This window comes from Propithecus coquereli, unplaced genomic scaffold (assembly GCF_000956105.1).
Source record: "Propithecus coquereli isolate 6110/MARCELLA unplaced genomic scaffold, Pcoq_1.0 Scaffold9, whole genome shotgun sequence".
Taxonomy (NCBI): domain Eukaryota; kingdom Metazoa; phylum Chordata; class Mammalia; order Primates; family Indriidae; genus Propithecus; species Propithecus coquereli.
Genome location: NW_012155284.1, coordinates 3378928 through 3399010, shown reverse-complemented (window position 1 = coordinate 3399010; position 20083 = coordinate 3378928). Strand labels below are relative to the sequence as shown.

Below are 20083 nucleotides of genomic sequence, written 5' to 3'. Positions count from 1 at the left end.
CTATATAAAAGAAAGCTGAAGTGGCTATATTACTATCAAATTAAACTTCAGAGCAAAGAATATTACCAGAAAAGAAAATGATCATTTATAAAGAGGGTCATTTCATAAAGACAAAACTTGCACAAAGGATAAATTCATCTAAATAACAGAACGATTATAAATGTTTATGCAACTAATAGCAGAGCTTCAAAATACATGAAGCAAAAACTGATAGAACTACAAGGAGAAAGAAAAATTCATAATTATAATAAGAGATTTCAATACTCTCTTATTAATAGAATAAGTAGATAGAAAATCAGTAAGATTTGAACACTACCAACTAACTTGACATGATTGACATTTGTAGAACACGCCATCCAGCAACTGCAGAATACATGCTCATTTCGAATGCACACTGAGTATTTGCCAAGATAGAGCACACCATGGATCACAGAACAAGTATCAATACATTTAAAATGATTCAAATTATACAAACTATGATCCCTGATCACAATGGGATGAAATTAGAAATCAGTAACAGAAAGATAATCAGAAAATCCCTCTATATTTGCGGACTAACAAAAAGAACCCACCGGTCAAAAAAGAAGTCAGTAAGGAAATTATAAAGTATTTCAAAATGAAGAAAAATGAAAACAGAATACATCAAAATATGTGGGATGGGGCTAAAGCTGTTTAGAGAGATTTATGCTACCATAAATGCCTGAAGTACAAAAAAGACATCACAAATTAATGACGTCAGTTTTTGAGCTAAGAAACTAGAAAAACATAAAAACTTTAAAAATTAAAATCAGAATAAAGTAAATAATAAACATATGAGCAGAAATCAATGAAACAGAAAAATAGAGAAAATCTAAGACAGCAAAAGCGGGCTTTGAGATTTGAGATCCGTAAAGCTGCTAAACCTCTCACCTGATTGATCAGAAAAAAAGGAAGATGACACAAATTACCAATTTCGGTAATGAGATTTTATAGATACTAAAAGGACAATAAAGAAATACTGTTGAGAGTGTGTGGAAAAGAAAAAGAAAAATACTGTTAACAGATTTGCAATACACAATTTAGATACTTCAGTAAACTTCTAAAGCTTACTTAATAAGAAATACCAATAAATACTTGGTGAATTAGTGAATGCTAGCAATTATTATGGGCAGGGCGCTGAGTCTGTCGGGCTTTAGAGATAAATAAGTCATTTTCGTCCCAAAGCAGCTCTTATTTACTGGAGAGGAAAAACAACAAATAAAGCTTAATACTGAACTGGTTCAGAAAGAGCTTCTTTGGGTACGAGTCACTCCGCCGACACATGAAGAATTTAGTAGAAAACGTTTGTCAGAACAAGAGCAGCTACACGTGAGCTCAGGCACGGGGCCTGGACACAGCCCTCCGTCGCCGGCCCTCCGCTGATGGCAAGCTCCTCTCGTCTTAGGTCAGTCCTTGTCCTCCCGATTTGCCCTGACAGCCGCTGAGAGACCAACTCTGGCCAACCCGGGTAATCCTGCGCCTGCGCAATTGAGTAAAGCGCACGCAGGACGGGGCGAGGTGGCTGCCGGAAGTGTGACCTCTCGCTCCCGGTATTCTCATCCGGGTCACGTCGATCTTCCGGGTGTCTCTGACAGGGCTTACTACGCCGCTTTCTCGGCGACTTTTTAGTCTTCCGCTTTTTTGCCACCGCCCCCAACCTTCCACACCCTTGCAGTCTCTGCCTCTTCTTGTGTTGCTCCTCCCCTGGCAGCCGCGCCCGGGGTTTAGATCGAAAGCCGGAGCGGGAGGTTGGCCTGGCCATCCTGCGGGTCACCACTACCTCCTTTGGCTCGGGAGAAAGCTACGACCGAGCACGCCTGGCTGTCGCCGCTCGGGCCTTGGAGCTCCTGGGCTGGCAGTGCTGGTAGGCCCTGCTTAGCCCTTCCCCAAGGATACCTGCAAAGTTTAGGGGGTTTAGGAGAGGGACGCACCAGTGTAGGCCCAAGTCGGGGGCGGGGCGCGGGAAACTTTCTGCAACTGTAGTGTTTTGTTTTACGTGGGCGGTTCCTGCAATTTCTCTTAGATATCCCAGACTTCGGGCGGCCCCCAGGCTGCTGTACTTTTTGAAGAATCTTAGGATCGCTTGCTTTCCTCACTCGTTTTGTCTTCCTCGCATCCTTCTCCCCCGTCCCCCGCCCCCCTTCTGCTTCCTCAATTCAGGACCGAAAGAGGAAGATTGTCTTGGGACTCCTGCATGGTGTTTCAAAGGGTGGTGAAGAACTAAGGTAAATATCTGGATTAATTCACAACTTAAAGAGGCTTTTATCTTTAAGACCTTTAATTAAATGGCGTGAAGTTGCGTCCATTTTTCACTTTATGGGAAAAAGCAGAGGTTAAGACTGTCTGATAGCTCTGTTCCCTTTTCCTGTTCAGCCTTTGTAGGTGGGATCTTCATTTCTCTAGGTATGAACACGAGAGGTTTATGTGTCTCACAACTAAATTCCTTGTCTTGTTTTATCTTTTTCAGCTCTTTGTTTAAAATAGTTATTTACCAATAGGGTGAACAGAGAAGAAACAGGGAAGCCGTAATACTCAAGCTAAATTAGCAACTTGTTAACGATGTGCAGTGTATGATTTGTGAAGAAAGAGATCATAACTGGTCACTAAATCTGTGTTTTTATGTTGCAGATGACATACTACTTTTGTAAATACCATCATATTGTATGGTACAGTACCACGAGACTTTTAATGTGTACTATTTGACAGCCCCAAGGCTCTTAATTTGTACTGATTAATGGCCAATAATAGTAACATTACTTTGTTGGTGTGAATAGCCACAATTATGTCTGGAAATGTCCTGTAACACGTAGGTTCCATGTGAAACAGGCCATTTGGAACTATGTTACTAAATTCTTTTTCTTTAAACACTTGGATGGAATTCTTAAGAAAAAGGAACATTGTTCAAAAACTGAAGGTGGTTTTGACAATGGGTGAGCAGGATTTAGGAATTGGACTATTTGTATTGTGGAGAAAAGAAGTGGGTTTAGGAGATGAAAGGTATTTGGACAAAGTGGACAAGTAACTTGGTTTAACCAGTACAGTTCTGGTTTTTATACTAGGTAGATTCTGCTTTCCGAGGAGTCCTTATGAAGGAATTGTATAACCTTGATTATTCTCTAGTTTGTTGGAGGTGAGGTCAAGTTGAGGACAGACATTCCAGGTTCCAAATTACAGGCCCAAATACTGTATCACTGGGAATTACTTTGTGAAGTACTCTGTTACTACCTTGTCTCATATATGGTTATTTATCAATAAACCTGTATAATTTCCCATTGGGTCCCATTTAGTCAGGAAGCAATCTTTAAGGTTCTTCCTTAAGGTACCAACCAATACAACGGTTTTAAACACTTCAGAATTTACTTTGATTATGCTGTTTTATAGTTGAGTATAGATTGAGAAACTGGTAACTTTTGAGGTAAGGAAAATATGATGCTGCCAATTTCTGGATTTTATTAATCTGTCATAAAATTTATCACCTGCTACCACAGTTAATTTGAAGTAGTTTTTGTATAGCTCATCTCTATTTAGGGAAGAAGTCTTTCATTCAGAATATAAAGAACACAAAGACTTCAGATTTTGTGGGGGTCCCCTTAATTCTAGTATAGTAATAGTTTTACTGGATTTTATTCTGTGTAACTCTATATTCTGTTTAAAAAATGATTCCTTATATTGTTTATGATAGATTATTGTTTTGGTGTCATTTTTATTTTTATCCAAATCAATGTTGAAAATGTATTAGAAAAGGGACTGAAATTCATGGGCTTTTCATTTACTTTATCATCTCTAGATGGTCGATCATTCAGGATTATCTATGTTGGTGAGCATCGAATGAATGCTATTCATTGATTAAATTCCGTAGGAATGATTCTCCCCACTGGAAGGCTGGCTTGGTTAAAGCCTGACTAGAGGGCCAAGATTCTCCTCTGTAAAGAGAGCCTGACAGATATTTTGTTTTGGAGGGACTCCAGAAACTTTGATGCTTATCTGGGAATTTGAAATAGGCTAAACTAGATATTTGCCCTAGAGTAAACTTTTGGCTATGGAATAATTCTAAACTTTTAAGCCTGGGTTAAATTGGTTATTAACTTCATAGAGTAGTTCTGGGCCACAAGACATCTTTTGACTTAGTTTGGATTTGACCTTGTAATGGTATAGAAACAAGGTGAGGCCTGGGCTGTTATGTCATTTTGGGTCTTCAAATCTGAATGTATATGTATAGGACCATATTTGGTTCCAGAGGAAAAGCAGAGCGTATGATTTATGGCTATAAATAAAAAGTGTCTCTAGACTTTTAACTATGAACTGATTTAAACAAAACTGAAAATAGAACATTTTTCTGGTTTTTCTGAATATAAATTCCTTCTATTGATTAGATTTATAGTATCTATTCCAACAAAATGAAATGTCGAGCAAAATTTGTTACAATGAATTGTAGTCAGTGTCATTTTCTCATAAATCATGTGAAGTAGGAATTATGTTTTGTGGGAAGTTAGGTAGGGGAAGCAGAGTAAAGAAAGCCAAGAAAGTGTGAACCTGGGCACAGGGTAGAGCAAGGTGTTGATTGCTAGTCTTGAATCTGGCAATCCAAGATTATTGAATGTACTTTTAATAAAGGATTCCCTGGAATGCTGCTGCTTAGTTCAAGATGTTTGTCCATTTCCTCTGAACAAGTCAGGTATTATAGGTGAGTGGATATGATAGGATTGATTTTGAGTGTTTTTTCTGTGGTTTAGTAATTTGGTTTTTTTAAAAATTTATTTTTTTTTCTTTTCCCCCCAACATTCACCCATGTAAAAAGTAATCTGTTTTTAACTAGCTGCTTTTCTGCATTTCTATAATGATTTCTGCTCTGTTAGCAGAACCTCTCTCTGTGGTCAAATATATCAAGTAATCTACCAGTTAATTTTTTTTCTTGGCTATTTTCTTGAAGCCCTCTATCCTCCTATTCTAATTTGAGTTGTTAACTTCCCCTCCCTATCATCTTGGGGGATTTAGTTTGTTTTTGCCCTACATTGGATCCCTTCCACCCTCCCTCCTTCCCCTTCTCTGCCCCTCTCCTCCCCCTCTGTTGCCCAGGCTAGAGTGCAGTGGCATTACCATAGCTTCCTGCAGCCTCCAACTCCTGGGCTCAAGCCATCCTCTTGCCTTAGCCTCCTGGTAGCTGGGACTACAGATGTGTGCCAACAGGCCAGGCTAATTTTTCTATTTTTTTCTAGAGATGGGGTCTTGCTGTGTTGCTCAGGTTGGTCTCCAGCTCCTAGCCTCAAGCAATCCACCCAGCTCTGTCTCCCAAAGTGCTAGGATTATAGGCATGAGCCACCACGCCTGGGTAGATCTCCCTTTTTTTAGATCTCAGGTTTTCTTTTTAAGTATCATACATGTCTAAAAATGTTTTTATTCTACCTTGCATTGATAATATAGCTAGTTATAGAATTATAGCTTGAGAGCATTTTCCTCAGAGCTTTGAAGATATTTGTCCATGTCGTGTGCTATTGAGAGGTGCTATTTTGATTTCTAGCCTTTTGTTTATAATGTTTTTCCCCTCTGGAATATTTTATCAACTTTTTCCTGATATTCTGAAATTTTAATGTAATATGCCTAGATATGTATCTTTTTTTTACTGTGCTTAGTATTCATTAGGTCCTTTCCGTCTGGGGATTGTGTCTTTTAGTCCTGGACATTTTCTTGTTTTATTTGGTAATGTCCTCTGTCTTTTCTCTGTTCTTCCTGAATCTTCTGTTATAATGTTGGATGTTGGACCATGTAGTTTGATTCTCTTTTATTTTCCCTGCTGTTGTCCTGCCTCTTTTCTGCCTCACTAACTTTTCCTTTTTGTTCATTCTAATAATTTTCCTCAGAGTTACCTTTTAACTTTCTGCTGGATAGTACTGCTTTCAATTTTATAATTTCCAAGAGCCCTTTCTTTTTAAATAGCATATCCTTGCTTTATATATGCAATGTCTTTTCATTAATCAGAGATTTTGTGTGTGTGTGTGTGTGTAAGTGTTCATTTGTTCCTGGCATTGTTTCTGTTTATTCCTAGATTTTTTTTTCTTCTAGTGATCCATGGATGCCTATTTAATTTAATTTAATTAATTCATATTTTGGAGACATAGTCTTGCTCTGTTGCCCAGGGTGGAGTGCAATGGCACAGTCATAGCTTACTGCAGCCTGGAACTCTTGGGCTAGGGCGATTCCCCCACCCCAGCCTCCCACATAGCTAGGACTATGGTGTGCGCCACTGTGGCTCAGCTAATTATTTGCAGAGATGATGTCTTGCTATGTTGCCTAGGCTGGTCTTTTTTTTGTTTTTTGTTTTTGTTTTTTAAGTAGAGAAAGGTCTCCTCTTGCTAAGGCTGTTCTTGAACTCCTGAGCTCAAGTGATCCTCTTGCCTCAGCCTCCCAGAGTGCTAGGATTACAGGCATGAGCCACCGGGCCAAGTCAAGCCCAAGCTGGTCTTGAACTCCTGGCCTCCCAAAATGTGGGATTACAGGTGTGAAACATCACACCCAGCTGGATGTCTATTTTAAGTGAGAGGTACTAGAAGTCTAATTGGAAGCTCTAAGTATGTGGATGGGGCCTGTCAACTAGTAGACTTCCTTGTGGGCTGATCAGGTGGCTAGCTTGACTTTTCCTTTGTGGGCTCTCAACTGTTAAACTGTGTTATAAGTTCTCTTGTTACTATAATATATAGTTACTCTTTTATTTTTTTTTAGTTATAGTTCTCTTGTTACCACATTATATAGTTTGTGTTACCACATTATATAGTTTGATCTCTCTTTTTCTTTTTTTTACATAAAAGAGTTTTCTAATTGCTCACTTTAAGAAAGTGAGCTGGGGGTTCTAATTTTTTTTTTTTTTTTTTTTGTCTTGCTCTGTTGCCCGGGCTAGAGTGCCGTGGCGTCAGCCTAGCTCACAGCAACCTCAAACTCCTGGGCTCAAGCGATCCTACTGCCTCAGCCTCCCGAGTAGCTGGGACTACAGGCACGCGCCACCATGCCCGGCTAATTTTTTCTATATATTTTTAGCTGTCCAATTAATTTCTTTCTATTTTTGGTAGAGACGGGGTCTCACTCTTGCTCAGGCTGGTCTCTAACTCCTGAGCTCAAACAACCCGCCCACCTCGGCCTCCCAGAGAGCTAGGAATACAGGCGTGAGCCACCGTGCCCGGCCTGGGGGTTCTGTTTTTACTTTGTGGACTTCACTTAATACTTGTTTTCAGTTTTTTACCTTACCCTATCCTTTGCAAGACTATAGCCTCTCTGTATCAGTCATTGCAAAGAATAAACATCTAGTCTCCTACCTGGGTCAATGAAGGGTTCTGATTGCTTTTGTATAGTTTTTTCCCCCTTCCTGTGGAACAAAGCCTGATTTTATTAGAAATCTTTTATATAAATTATGTAGACTTTGAGGAAAATCTCAGAATTTTATAAATTGTTAGGCAACATACATTCCTTACCTTGTTTAATTAGATCAGAAAGATCCAAATTCTAGCAATCAGGTTGTAATATAGTGGTTTATATCTTTGTATAAATTAGATTGAGAATAAATGTAAGAATCTCTGGGATTTCATTAAATCTCTCTTCAATGGTTTCTTTTTTATTATCAGAGTACGTGGTAATAACTTGATTTCTAAAAGATTTGTTTTTATGATACTAGGGTAAATTCATCAGAAAATTAGGAATGTGCATATATTTGGCTATTCGAATAATGTGGTTAGTTTAGATTTAGAATTCACCGTTAGTAAGTTTTCTTTTTTGCTACCTATAGTGGAACTTAAGAGAGCTATTTAAACTTTAAAAAATAACTTTGCAAATGAAATTTGTAACGTGGTAACTAATTGTTTTAAATTGTATACATGAGTTATCAAAGAGTTTGGTATCTTTAAGCTATAATAATTTAGTATTTTCTTTAAAATTATCCTAGGTAGAAGAATACATGCTCACTTTCAGTGAGCAAGAGCATGTTCCCAAACTCAATTTTGGGTCGCCCACCCTTTGCTCCAGATCATCAACAACATAATAACTTCTTCACCCTATCGCCAGCTCTTTATTCACACCAGCAGCTTATAGATGCGCAGTTCAACTTTCAGAATGCAGAGTAAGTATGGTGATATTTTGGCCCATATCACTGGTAAATTTAGTTTTCTATTTGACATAAACCCTTCTTACATGAAGCATTTGAAGGTAGAGAAAATGTCATCACTTCTTATTTTCTTTTCATCAGTGAAGTATTAAGTTTTTCAGAGATTGGTTTTTGTTTTTAAGGAAAATGGTATTTAATAGATATTAATAGTATATTACCACTGTCCTTTCTTTGTTTTTAATAGTTTGTCTAGAGCTGTGTCATTACAGCAGCTGACATATGGAAATGTCAGTCCAATACAGACCTCAGCTTCTCCATTATTTCGAGGAAGGAAGTAAGTACTTCTCAATTATTTGAGAAGAAAATTTTGCATTTCTGGAACGGTGTAACAACATACCTTGTATTAAAATGAATGGGCACTATGTCCTGAAATTTGTTTTCTGAGACCTGTGCGATCAGTCACAGAATTTAAAAATTTTTATGTGTTTTAAAAATTATAGGGGCTCTTTTGTTGATTTATTCCTGCCATTATTATAAGTTTTAGATGGAATGAAGCTATATTTTTTCAGAAAACTACTTTTCAATTAAGATTTTTTTTTTTTTTTTTGAGACAGAATCTCACTCTCTTCCCTGGGCTAGAGTGCTGTGGCGTCAGCCTAGCTCACAGCAACCTCAAACTCCTGGGCTCAAGCGATCCTTCTGCTTCAGCCTCCCGAGCAGCTGGGACTACAGGCATGCATCACCATGCCCGGCTAATTTTTTCTATATATGTTTTTTTAGTTGTCCAGATCAGACGGGGTCTTGCTCTTGCTCAGGCTGGTCTCGAACTCCTGACCTTGAGCGATCCACCCGCCTCGGCCTCCCAGAGTGCTAGGATTACAGGCGTGTCAATTGAGATTTTTAACTAAATCAGATGGCCTTCTGTATTCATTTGCTGGGATTGCTATAACAAAGTACCACAGACTGAGTGGCTTAAACAACAGAAATTTATTTTTTCACAATTCTGGGATCTAGAAATCTAAGATCAAGGTGTCAGCAGGGTTGTTGTCTTCTGAGGCCTTTCTCATTGGTTTGTAGATGGCTGCCCTCTCTCTGTGTCCTCGTGTGGTTGTTCCACTGTGTTTTCTATATCCAAATCTCCTCTTCTAAGGATACCAGTCATATTGGATTAGGGCTTGTCCTAAGGACCTCAGTTTAACCGAATTATGTTTTAAAAAGCCCTTCCTCCAAATACAGTCACATTCTAAGGTACTGGGGCTTAGGACTTGAACATTTGAATTTCTAAGAGCCTCAGTTCAGCTCATAACATTTCTTTCTAGTAAATTTTACTATATACTTTTCTTTTGATTTATCTGAAGGTAAAGTTCCCAGATAACAAATATTATCATAATGAAAATTTGTATGTGACATAAAGCTTTCTATAGTCAAGTCAGGAGCCAATTAATTTTAACCTATTTGATTAAAAGAAAATCATTTATCACAAAATAATTATAATAGAACTGAAGAGATGATTGTTAAAATAACATTTGGTAATGTTTGCAAGATATTGCTATTACTTAAAGACCTATATAAAGATTTCATAACTTTTTTGTTTAAATAAAAACACTATCAGAGAGCAAGTTGCTGTAAAACAAGCAAACAAAAAAATAAAGACAACACTTAAGAATTATTAATCACTATCTTCTTAGTGGGCCTTGTTCTAAGGACTTTAAAAATTAAAATTGGCATTCTCAGAAGATACTCAGCATGTATAGCTTAAATTACTTTTATATTTAAAAATATTAAGTATATTTTTATGCATTTAACAGTGTACACTTATGAGTAGGAGTTTCAGTTAATTTTATGGATCTGTTAAGGAGAGAGGAATTGGCACAGTCCCAAAGCAATGTTTATAATAATGAAAACCTTCAGGTGGCTATGACCCATAGAATTTTAGGGCTTAAAAGGAATTAGACCATTTTCTGGGGTATAAATGAACAACTTATTGTATCAGTGAAGTATCTTTTTTCCCAACAAATATTTACTCTTTATTTTTTCCTTGACTGTTTATTTTGAAAATTTTCAAATTTCGAGAAAAACTTAAAGAATAATACAGTGAACACCTGTTTGCCTTTTGCCTAGATTCATCCATTAAAGTTTAGTTACATTTGATTCTCTCTGCCTCTTTCTCTTCTTACCCTCACACTTTTTTTTACCTGAACCAAACAGAAGAAAGTTGTTGAAATCATTTTACTTTACCCCAAAGCATATGAGTTTATTCCTCTTAAAAACGGTATTCTCCTAGATAACCAAAATACATTGATTGTGCCAAAGAAATTTTATGTTAATATAATATTATACTCTGAAATGGAATTCATTTTCAGATTTCCTTAGTTGCCTAGTGTCTTTATAGCTTTTTAAAAAGTAAGTGTCTCAGGCCCAGCATGGTGGCTCACGCCTGTTGTCCCAGCACTTTGGGAGGCTGAGGTGGGAGGGTTGTGTGAGGCCAGGAGTTCAAGACCAGCTTGGGCAACATATCGAGACCCCCATCTCTACAACAAAAATAAAATAGCCAGGCATGTTGATGTGTGCCTGTAGTCCCAGCTACTTGGGAGGCTGAAGCAGGAGGATCGCTTGAGCCCAAGAGGTGGAGGCTGCTGTGAGCTATAATCATGCCACTGCACTCTAGCGTAGGTGACAGAGCAAGACCCTGTCTCAGAAAAAAACAAAACAAAAACCAAAATAAACAACCCCAAAAAAGTAAGTGTCCCTTAATTTGGTCTTTTCTACTGATGAGCCAGAACATAGGTATATTCAGAGAGCCCTTTTTATATGTAGCACTCTGCTCACTTAATCTTATCTTCCTTATGTTACAGTTTGGATCTTTTATTCTTAGTAATTCTGTAAGTAGAAATTTTCCTACAAAGTTTTCACTGCTGAGATGAAACATTGGGGTAATTCAAATGCAGGAAACTAACCCCAATATATGTGTGTGGTTTTTTTCTGTATGCATTGTTACTACTCATTTTTTCTAAGGTGTTAAAAGGCATTGTGCTGAAAATGATTATTTTAAAGATTTGTATAGAGCTAATAATGAGGCCTTACTGAAAGAGTCATAATATTTTCATTGTCTGTTAATGATATTTATGTATTCTTAATTGTTTTCTGTTTGTTATCAGAAAGTTGTATCTTTAATCACTAAGGTATATTGCTTGTTTTCAGGAGATTAAGTGATGAAAAAAACCTTCCTCTTGACAGTAAACGACAGCGTTTCCATTCACCCCACCAAGAGCCAACTCTAATTAACCAGATAGTGCCTTTATCAAGTGAACGAAGATACTCAATGCCGCCATTGTTTCAGACACACTATGTACCAGATGTAGTCAGATGTGCTCCACCTTTTCGGGAAATACCATTTTTAGAACCTAGAGAAATCACACTTCCTGAGGCCAAAGATAAGGTAATAATTAGATTTTAGTTTTGCCTTCTGGGAATTTAATATAACTAATGTATTAAAAGAATCAGAAATAGCCAGGCACTGTGGTTTGCGCTTGTGATCCCAGCACTTTGGGAGGTTGAGGTGGGAGTATCGCTTGAGGCCAAGAGTTCTGTACCAGCCTGGGCAACATAGTGAGATGTCGTATCTACAAAAAATTTAAAAATTAGCCAGGTTTGGTGGTGCTTGCCCAGCTATTCAGGAAACTGAGGCAGGAGGATCAGTTGAGCCCAGGAGTTCCAGGTTGCAGTTAGCTATGATCATGTCACTGCCCAGTCTGCACTCTAGCCTGGGTGATAGAGTGAGACCCTGTGTCTTAAAAAAAAAAAATTAGATATTTAATGTCCTGGATTAAGTAGAACGTGCCTTTTTTGCACTGTTTAAAGTACTATTCAACCTAATTTTCTGTCAAAATATTACTTTGATTTTTGTTAGCTGTTCTTTTGTAGAAGGATAGCTATCAGGAAATCAGATTTTGTGATTCATAAAATTTAGGATTCGAGCCCAAAGCATTTGATTTTTTAGAGAACTGTCTTGTTACTTGTTCTTATTACAAAAAAAAGTTTTCATTTGGTAATGAAATGCAGTGTTAAGCACTTTCTTTTGGAATATTTGTGTTTATCATGAGGTTTTTGAATGTCAAAAATAGAGAATCCAGTAGTCACTGAAGAAGTAATATATTCAAAATGTTATGAACAAGAAAGATTTATCAAAAATATCATTTGTAAAAAACATTCAAGTGAATGAAATGAAACTGTTTAATAATTTTGAAAAATGAGATTGTCAGCATTGGGGAACAAGTTATTTAACATCTAATATTTGAAGCTTATCTCTCCCCTCCCCCATATTTAGTGAAACATAAATATACCTTCTAGGTAATTGAAGGGGTTTATAATGTAAATATCTGTGTTCTCTCAGATTTTGTATGGCTTACACTTGCTATTTTTGCATTTTCGAAGCTGCTCCACTCTTGAGAAATATATCTGTAGGCTAAGGAGAAGGATCCTGAAGAGAATAGAGTGACTTTGTTTTACTCATCTTTGGGTTCCTAGCAAGCAGTATAGGTCTGGAACATAGTAAGCATACAGAAAATGTTGGGCCAGAAAATCAACACCTGCTTCATTTCTTAGTTGTGTTGATAGATTCTTTTGTTCTTTGAGTTATAGTTGTGCCATAAAATTCACTCTTTTAAAGTGTGCAATTTAGTGGTTTTTAGTATATTCACAAAGTTATGCAACCATCACCACTATCTAATTCCAAAACATTTACAAAACCCCGAAAGAAACCTTGAACCTGATAGCAGTAGCTTTCCCATATTCCCCTTCCTGCGTCTGGCAACAACTAATCTATTTTCTGTCTCTATGGATTTTCCTATTATGGGGATTTCATATATGTGGAATCATACAATATGTGGCCTTTTGTATTTTGCTTCTTTCACTTGACATGTTTTCAGGGTTCGTCCATGTTGTAGCATATATAAGTACGTGATTCCTTTTTTATAGCCAAATGACATTCCATTGTGTGATATACCACATTTTGTTAATGCATTCCTCAGTTGACGGACTTCTGGGTTGTTTCCACTTCTTGGCTCTTATGAATAATGCTGCTGTGAATATCTGCACACAAATTTTTACATGGGCATATGTTTTCATTTCTCTTGGATATGTAACTAGGAATGAAATTGCTGGGGTCATATGGGGTCATAAAATTTTATGTTAATTTTTTAAAAAATTTCAGTATGTTTAGTTAGTACAAGTGTAGTTTTGTTATATGGACATATTGTATAGTGGTCAGGTCAGGGCTTTTAGTGTACTCATCACCCGAGTAGTGTATATTGTACCCAGTAGGTAATTTTTCATCCCTCATCCCTCTTTCAGCCTCCCCCTTTGGAGTCTCCAATGTCTATTATTCCATTGTGTATGACCATGAGTACCCATAGTTTAGCTCCTACTTATAAGTGAGAACATGCAGGAACTAACTCAGTTTAACTTTTTAACTGCCAAAGTGTTTTCTAAAGTGGCTGCACCATTTTACATTCCCATCAACAGTGTATCGGTGCTGCGGTTTTTTCCACATCCTTGTTGACACTTGTGACACTTGCTATTGTTTTTTCTTTTTGATTATAGCCATTCTAATGGGTATGAAATGGTATCTCATCGGGATTTTGATTTGTGTTTCACTAATGACTAACGATTTTGAGCATCTTTTCATTTGCTTGTTGAACATTTGTGTATCTTCTTTGGAGAAATGTTTATTCAGATCCTTTGTCCATTTTTTAATTGGGTTATTTGTCTTTTTATTGTTGATTTGTAAGAGTTCTTTATATGTTCTTAATACTAGATCCTTATCAGATATGTGATTTGTAAATATATTCTCCCATCCTGTGGCTTGTCTTTTTACTTTCTTATTGATGTCCTTTGAAGCACAAGAACTTTTTGTTTCTTTTTTTTTTGGAGACATCTCACTCTGTCACCTGGGCTACAGTGCCGTGTGTGGTGTCAGCCTAGCTCACAGCAATCTCAAACTCTTGGGTTCAAGCGATCCTCTTGCCTCAGCCTCCTGAGTAGCTGGGACTACAGGTGTGCACCACCACACCTGGCTAATTTTTACTATTTTTAGTAGCGATGGGGTCTCACTCTTGCTTAGGCTGGTCTCAAACTCCTGAGCTCAAGCGATCCTCCCACCTCGGTCTCCCAGAGTGCTGGGATTATAGGCATGAGCCACTGTGCCTGGCTGAACTTTTCATTTTGATAAAGTCCAATTTATCTGTTTTCTTTGGTTGCTTGAGCTTTTGGTGGCATATCTAAGAAGCCATTATTCAATTCAGGGTCACAAAGATTAATGCCTGTGTTTTGTTCTAAGAGTTTTATAGTTTTTAGTTTTTACATTTGGGACCCTGATCCATTTTGAGTTAATTTTTGTATGTGATGTAAAGTAGGGGTGTCCAACTTCATTCTTTTGCAATTGGTCAGGTTGTCCCAGCACAATTTATTGATAAGACTGTTCTTTCCCCCTCCTCTGTGATTTTTTTTTTTTTTTTGTTACCATGGAATAGGAAAAAACAATTAGGTAAAACCAGTGGGAGAGAGAAAAAAAAGCAAAGTAAAATGAGAAAAGACCAACTTGGAATTTTTTTCTTACCATTTTTCCTCCCTTCCCTTTCCTCATTTTTTTCTCTTTTCTTTACTTTCTCATTTTAAAGAAACTCTTGTAATGCTATAATGTGAAATCTGTGGTATAAATCAAATCAGGACAATTCTTTGAGTGAATATATAAAGAACCTTTTACTATCTCTACGTTTTTAGTACATGAATGCTGGTAGGCCTGTTTTTTATGGTGTTTATTATGATATTGAAAGTTCTTTATATTTTTGCATGTATTTATTTATAACTATTAGAACTAACTCAATAACTACTAGTTCTGCATTGGGACTAGGCAAATGTTCCATATTATTTTAATAACATAATTAACATTAATCAGCATAAATTATCTGTTACAGTTCCATATCAGTAACTTTTTTTGATTAGTCATATAGAAAAAGATTCTCCTAAATCTTATTTTTTTTTAGAATTAAGTGTTTAACTCAGAGGAATAGAGTTTGTAGTGGAACTAGTTTCTTTGGGTGCTACTCTGTACCTGTCTAGTTGTAGGAGAAAGAAGACAAGCAATTAGTTCTGTGTTCATTCTTTAAGTGGACACTTTTTAAGAACGCTAACATTTGTTGATGTCTCTTCTAGGCATTCTACATATGCTATGTTGTTTAGTCTTTTCGGCAACGGCATGTCATGCATGTTATTCTAATTTGATGGAAGCTCAGAAAGCTAAATAACTTGCTAGTAAATGGCAAAACTGAGATTTGACCCTTGTCTTTAAAAATAAAAAGAGGAGGAACTTAAGATGCTTAAAATCAAGGGTAGGGAGATGACATTGTTAGAACCGACTATAGTACCAGTTAATCTGTGACAATAATAACTAATATTTATTGAGTGTCTACAAGCAATGCATTCAACAGTTTGTGTGGTTTACCTCTGTTTACCTCTGTAGAGTGAAAGTGATTGGAGGGTTCAGTATGAGATAAAAGTGGGGCAGTGGTTTGGGGCCTTGAAATGCACAGTAGAGTCGTGGTGAAGGTTTTTGAGTAGAGAAATAGCACAATCAGATTTGTATTTTTAGAAAGATAGTTCTTGCAGTATAGTGGAGTTTGGTTTGTAATGGGGTGGGCCTGGAAGATGGATGATCGCCCTGAAGGCTGTTAAATTCATCCAGATGAAAGGTGCTGAAGCTTTCAGTTATGGCAGATGGTAGTGAAAAAGATGTGAGATAATGCATCAGGAAAATTGATAGAATGTTTGGAATAATTGAATATAGAGAAGAGAGGAAGAAAGATACATACATGACTCCAGTGATTTGATTCTGGGCTACAAACAGAGATAAGGAACCTAGATTTTGGGTATATAAGCTGATTGAGGAAATCATCAAGACATATTGGGAACTATGAAAAAATCTGCTATAAAACATTTGTGCTCTTGAGAAACCTCATGTTTGCGAATTGCACACTAAGCATATAGGACTTATGGGAAGTAGGGCTGGAACAGACTACTCAAACCTGAACAGTTTTGTAACCAGAACACTGTCAAGAATAATAATTGATATCCTGGGAAATAACTTGGACAGACCAAGCAGACAGCTTAGCATGGCTGGGTGCTGCTGCAGGGGATATTAAAAATGTACCAAATAGATTTGAGATGCTGGCTTGTGGTCGGCACTGAGACAAGGCAGTTAAAAATGGAGCTCTGAGTCAGTGAGGCTGCTGTTAAGGTAGACACAAAAGGAAATGCACCAGGATAGAGCTGCTTGAGACTAGGGGTATGCTTTCTTGAGCAAGAATCCTGGATGAAAATGCTTATCTTAGATTTATAAAGACTGCATACTGAGTGCTTTTTTTCTTTTTCACGAAGTTTATATTAATAATTGTACAATTTCAGCTCACATACAAATCGGTCACAAACCCACCTTCCATGTTACATTGATAACATTCCCTTATTTACCAGTCATGTATAAGCTAATTGGTATTGTAGGAAAATGTCTTGTAACAACTGACAGTATGTTTGGAGTTAGAAAGTAAGGTTGGCCAGAGGTAATGGATCCTGAAGACACTTGCAATGAAAGTGACAATTGAAACTCCTGGAGTAGATTAGATCTATTATTTATTTAGCATTCAGCAAATATTTGTGAGTGTTAGGCATAGAAGGTACAATGTTGTGCTAAACATATATGGTCTCTTTACCATTTGTGTGCAATTACAGTGAGAGAGAAGATAGTCATGCAAATAATGGTTTTATTTACATAAGTGCTATGAAGGAAAATTACGGAGTGCCAAGAGAATGGAGTCTCAGGGAAAGCCTCCTAAAGGAGACAGTATTTGAGCTGAGCTCTGAAGGATAAAGAGAATGCTTTAGAGAGAGGAAATGGCATGTTTTAAGGTCCTAACGCAGAAAGAACATGAAGTGTACAACAAAAGAATTGAAAGAAGGTCAAGAAGGCTAGTTTGGTGAGTTAGAGGGAGAGTGTTTGAAGGTGTGGTTGGAGGGTCAGATCATGGAAGGACTTGTACACCATTTTGGTCTTCGGTCTAAGAACAACGGTAACCTATTTAAGGTTTTTTTTAAGCAGGGAAGAGGTGAGTTAAAAAGATTATTTTGTCTGCGCTGTGGAGAGCAGATTGACGTTCAGCAAGCATGGATGTAGAAAAATTATTGTAGTATTCCTGGTGAAAGTTAATCTGATAATAAATCAGTGAGCTGAATCTGCCAGCTCCAGGGAAAGATTTTGTTAGTAGAAGTTTTCTTAACTACTTTGAGGATTCATACTTCATGTTTTGTAAACCTAAAGATTGAATTTTGGAAATGAATACTCTCTGAGTTTAAATTTTATTCTCAGTTTTAAAATCTTTGTTTTTCAAATCGCTATATTAACAAACAGAACTCTTTAAATTGGAAATCTGAGTTATATTTCTGAATTTTCTATTTTACTCTGGCTTTTGGGTGAATATATGGTTGCCTGCACAAAAAGAGGCTGTAGAGGAATCAGTTATCCAAGCCCCTGAATTCCATCTATAGTATTATAACTGTTCTTTGGAAATTCTGTTTAGTTAAAGATATTATATGAGTTGATTTGGTTGATTTTAAATTTTGATGAGGTTAGGCAGAGATTTTTCTTGGTACTGACTGTAAAATAAAAAAATGGGCTGGGTGCTGTGGCTTACGCCTGTAATACTAGCACTTTGAGAGACCGAGGTGGGTGGATGGATCGTTTGAGCTCAGGAGTTTGAGACCAGCCTGAGCAAGAGCACGACCCCATCTCTACTAAAAAAATTGAAAGAAATTAGCTGGACAACTAGAAATATATAGAAAAAAATTAGCCAGGCATGGTGGCGCATGCCGGTAGCCCCAGCTACTCAGGAGGCTGAGGGAGTAGGATTACTTAAGCCCAGGAGTTAGAGGTTGCTGTGAGCTAGGCTGACACCACGGCACTCTAGCCAGGGCGAAAAAGTGTCAAAAAAAAAAAAAAAAAAAAGGTTGTAAAAAAAGAATAAAGATGGTTGCAAAGGAATATTCAAAATTTCTTGTATAATATTTAATTTTGGAAAGGGGCAAATTGTATGGAGCCTCTTGGCATCCTGGAAGAACAGTTTGGGGGCGATTATCTTACAGATCTCTAAGGGGCTCTCTCTTTTTAATGTATGTGTCTGTCAAAAAATTTAAAAGCCACAGAGATGTAAATTTACATACAACATCTAAACCAGAACTCAGCATAAAAGAGATCAAGTAAAAGTGTGTTTTCTTTTTGTTGTTGTTGCTGTCGTTTTTTGTTTTGTTCCCATCCTCCTTTTAGTATGCCTACTAAAAGTTGTTCCTTGCCAAGTTCAGGTAATAACATGTGCTTAAAGCAGTCAAACTTCAGGGGAAAAAAAAAATCCGTAACCCAAACTGCCTTCTTAACCTGCTAGTTTATAGATTAAGAAGACTTCACATTGTGTCCACACACAAAAGCATAATAATTTAACATGGTAACAAGGAGTGGGTTGTTTTAGGCATGACATTTTTCTGATTCTATTTTATTTTAGAATTGGTTCATTTGAAAGAAGAGAGAATTTAGCTTCAAGAATGAATTTAAACCTTTATTATGCATCTAGCTTTATTTTACTCAGAAGATTAATATCAACTCTTTCAATAGTTACATGTGTAACAAAGATTAAGGCAACCACAGAGTGTGAGGAATTGCTAGTTTTTGTTGAAATGTTTTGTGAGCTAATGACCTGCTTTCTGGACCATATTTAATTTTATCTCTCTTTTTGAAAGCTCATTGCTGATTTGTGTTTGTTATTTGTAGATAGCACTTACATTTGGACAAAAGAGTTACCATTTTTTATATATTATAGTATATGATCAGTTCTTGGTGTTCCCAGCTAAAAGGTTTTCTCATTTTCTTTTATGTGAGGACCCAGCTAACAGGGACAGATGGTGAAACTGCTGAGAATACCATGTGAAAGTTATACCATGTGAAATGTCATCTGAATGCTTTATATATTGATATATTTAAAAACTTTTCTGAATCTAAACCCATACTTTATTTGTCCTTATGGCTTGTGTTGACCTCAGACAGTGATAATTTTGCTGGTGATTTAATTTGAGCTTGACTTTGAGGACAAGTTAAAAAAAATTTTTTTTAAGGAGAAATGAACATTTAAATTTTTTATTTTATTTTAAAATTAACAGCTTTATTGAGGTTTAACTGACATACAATAAATGCACATATTTTAGTGTACAAGTTGTTAAATTTGACATGTATATACACCCATGAAACCATAACCACAATGAAGGTAGTGAACATATCCATCACCCCAAAAATGTCCTCATGCCACTTGGTAATCCCACTCTCCTGCCCCATCCTCTCCCATTCCCTGGTCAAATACTGATCTATTTCTAGCACTATAGAGTAGTATGTACTCTTTTTTGGTATGGCTTATTTTACTCAATGTAGTTATTTTGAGATTCATCTGTATTGCAATGTGTAGCAATAGTTCTTTCCTTTTCATTGATGAGAAATATTCAATTGTATGGATATTCCACAATTTGGTTATTCATTCACCTGTTGATGGACATTTGACTTCTTTTAGATTTTTGGCTATGACAAAGCTACTATGAATATTTATGTATAAGTCTTTGTATGGTCATGTGCTTTCATTTTTCTGGAGCTTATACTTACAAGTGGAATTGCTGGGTCATATGGTAGATATATGTTTAATTTTTTAAGAAACTGACGGAACATTTAAATTTGGAAGAAATATTTTAAACTATATGTAGATAAATCTTTTTGTACAATTTTGAGCAGCTATACATTTTACTTATAGTGAGAAATAAGTTGCTTCTACAGTTAATTTTAAAATGATAGGTCTTTGCAGGCAGCCTAAACAGGTAGTATTGCAGTGATTTGAACAACTT

At 36.7% G+C, this 20083-nt stretch overlaps 1 protein-coding gene across 1 annotated transcript in view; it reads left to right on the top strand.

Annotated features, from left to right (window-relative positions):
* Positions 1 to 1669: 1669 nt before the first annotated feature.
* Positions 1670 to 20083, top strand: part of PAPD4 (PAP associated domain containing 4) — a 69931-nt gene continuing 51517 nt past the window's right edge. The window contains exons 1-4 of the mRNA XM_012664479.1: positions 1670 to 2243; positions 7946 to 8119; positions 8349 to 8438; positions 11306 to 11543. Coding sequence (XP_012519933.1) covers positions 7983 to 8119; positions 8349 to 8438; positions 11306 to 11543 — 465 coding nt within the window. The 5' untranslated portion in view covers positions 1670 to 2243; positions 7946 to 7982. The remainder of the gene's footprint in view (positions 2244 to 7945; positions 8120 to 8348; positions 8439 to 11305; positions 11544 to 20083) is intronic.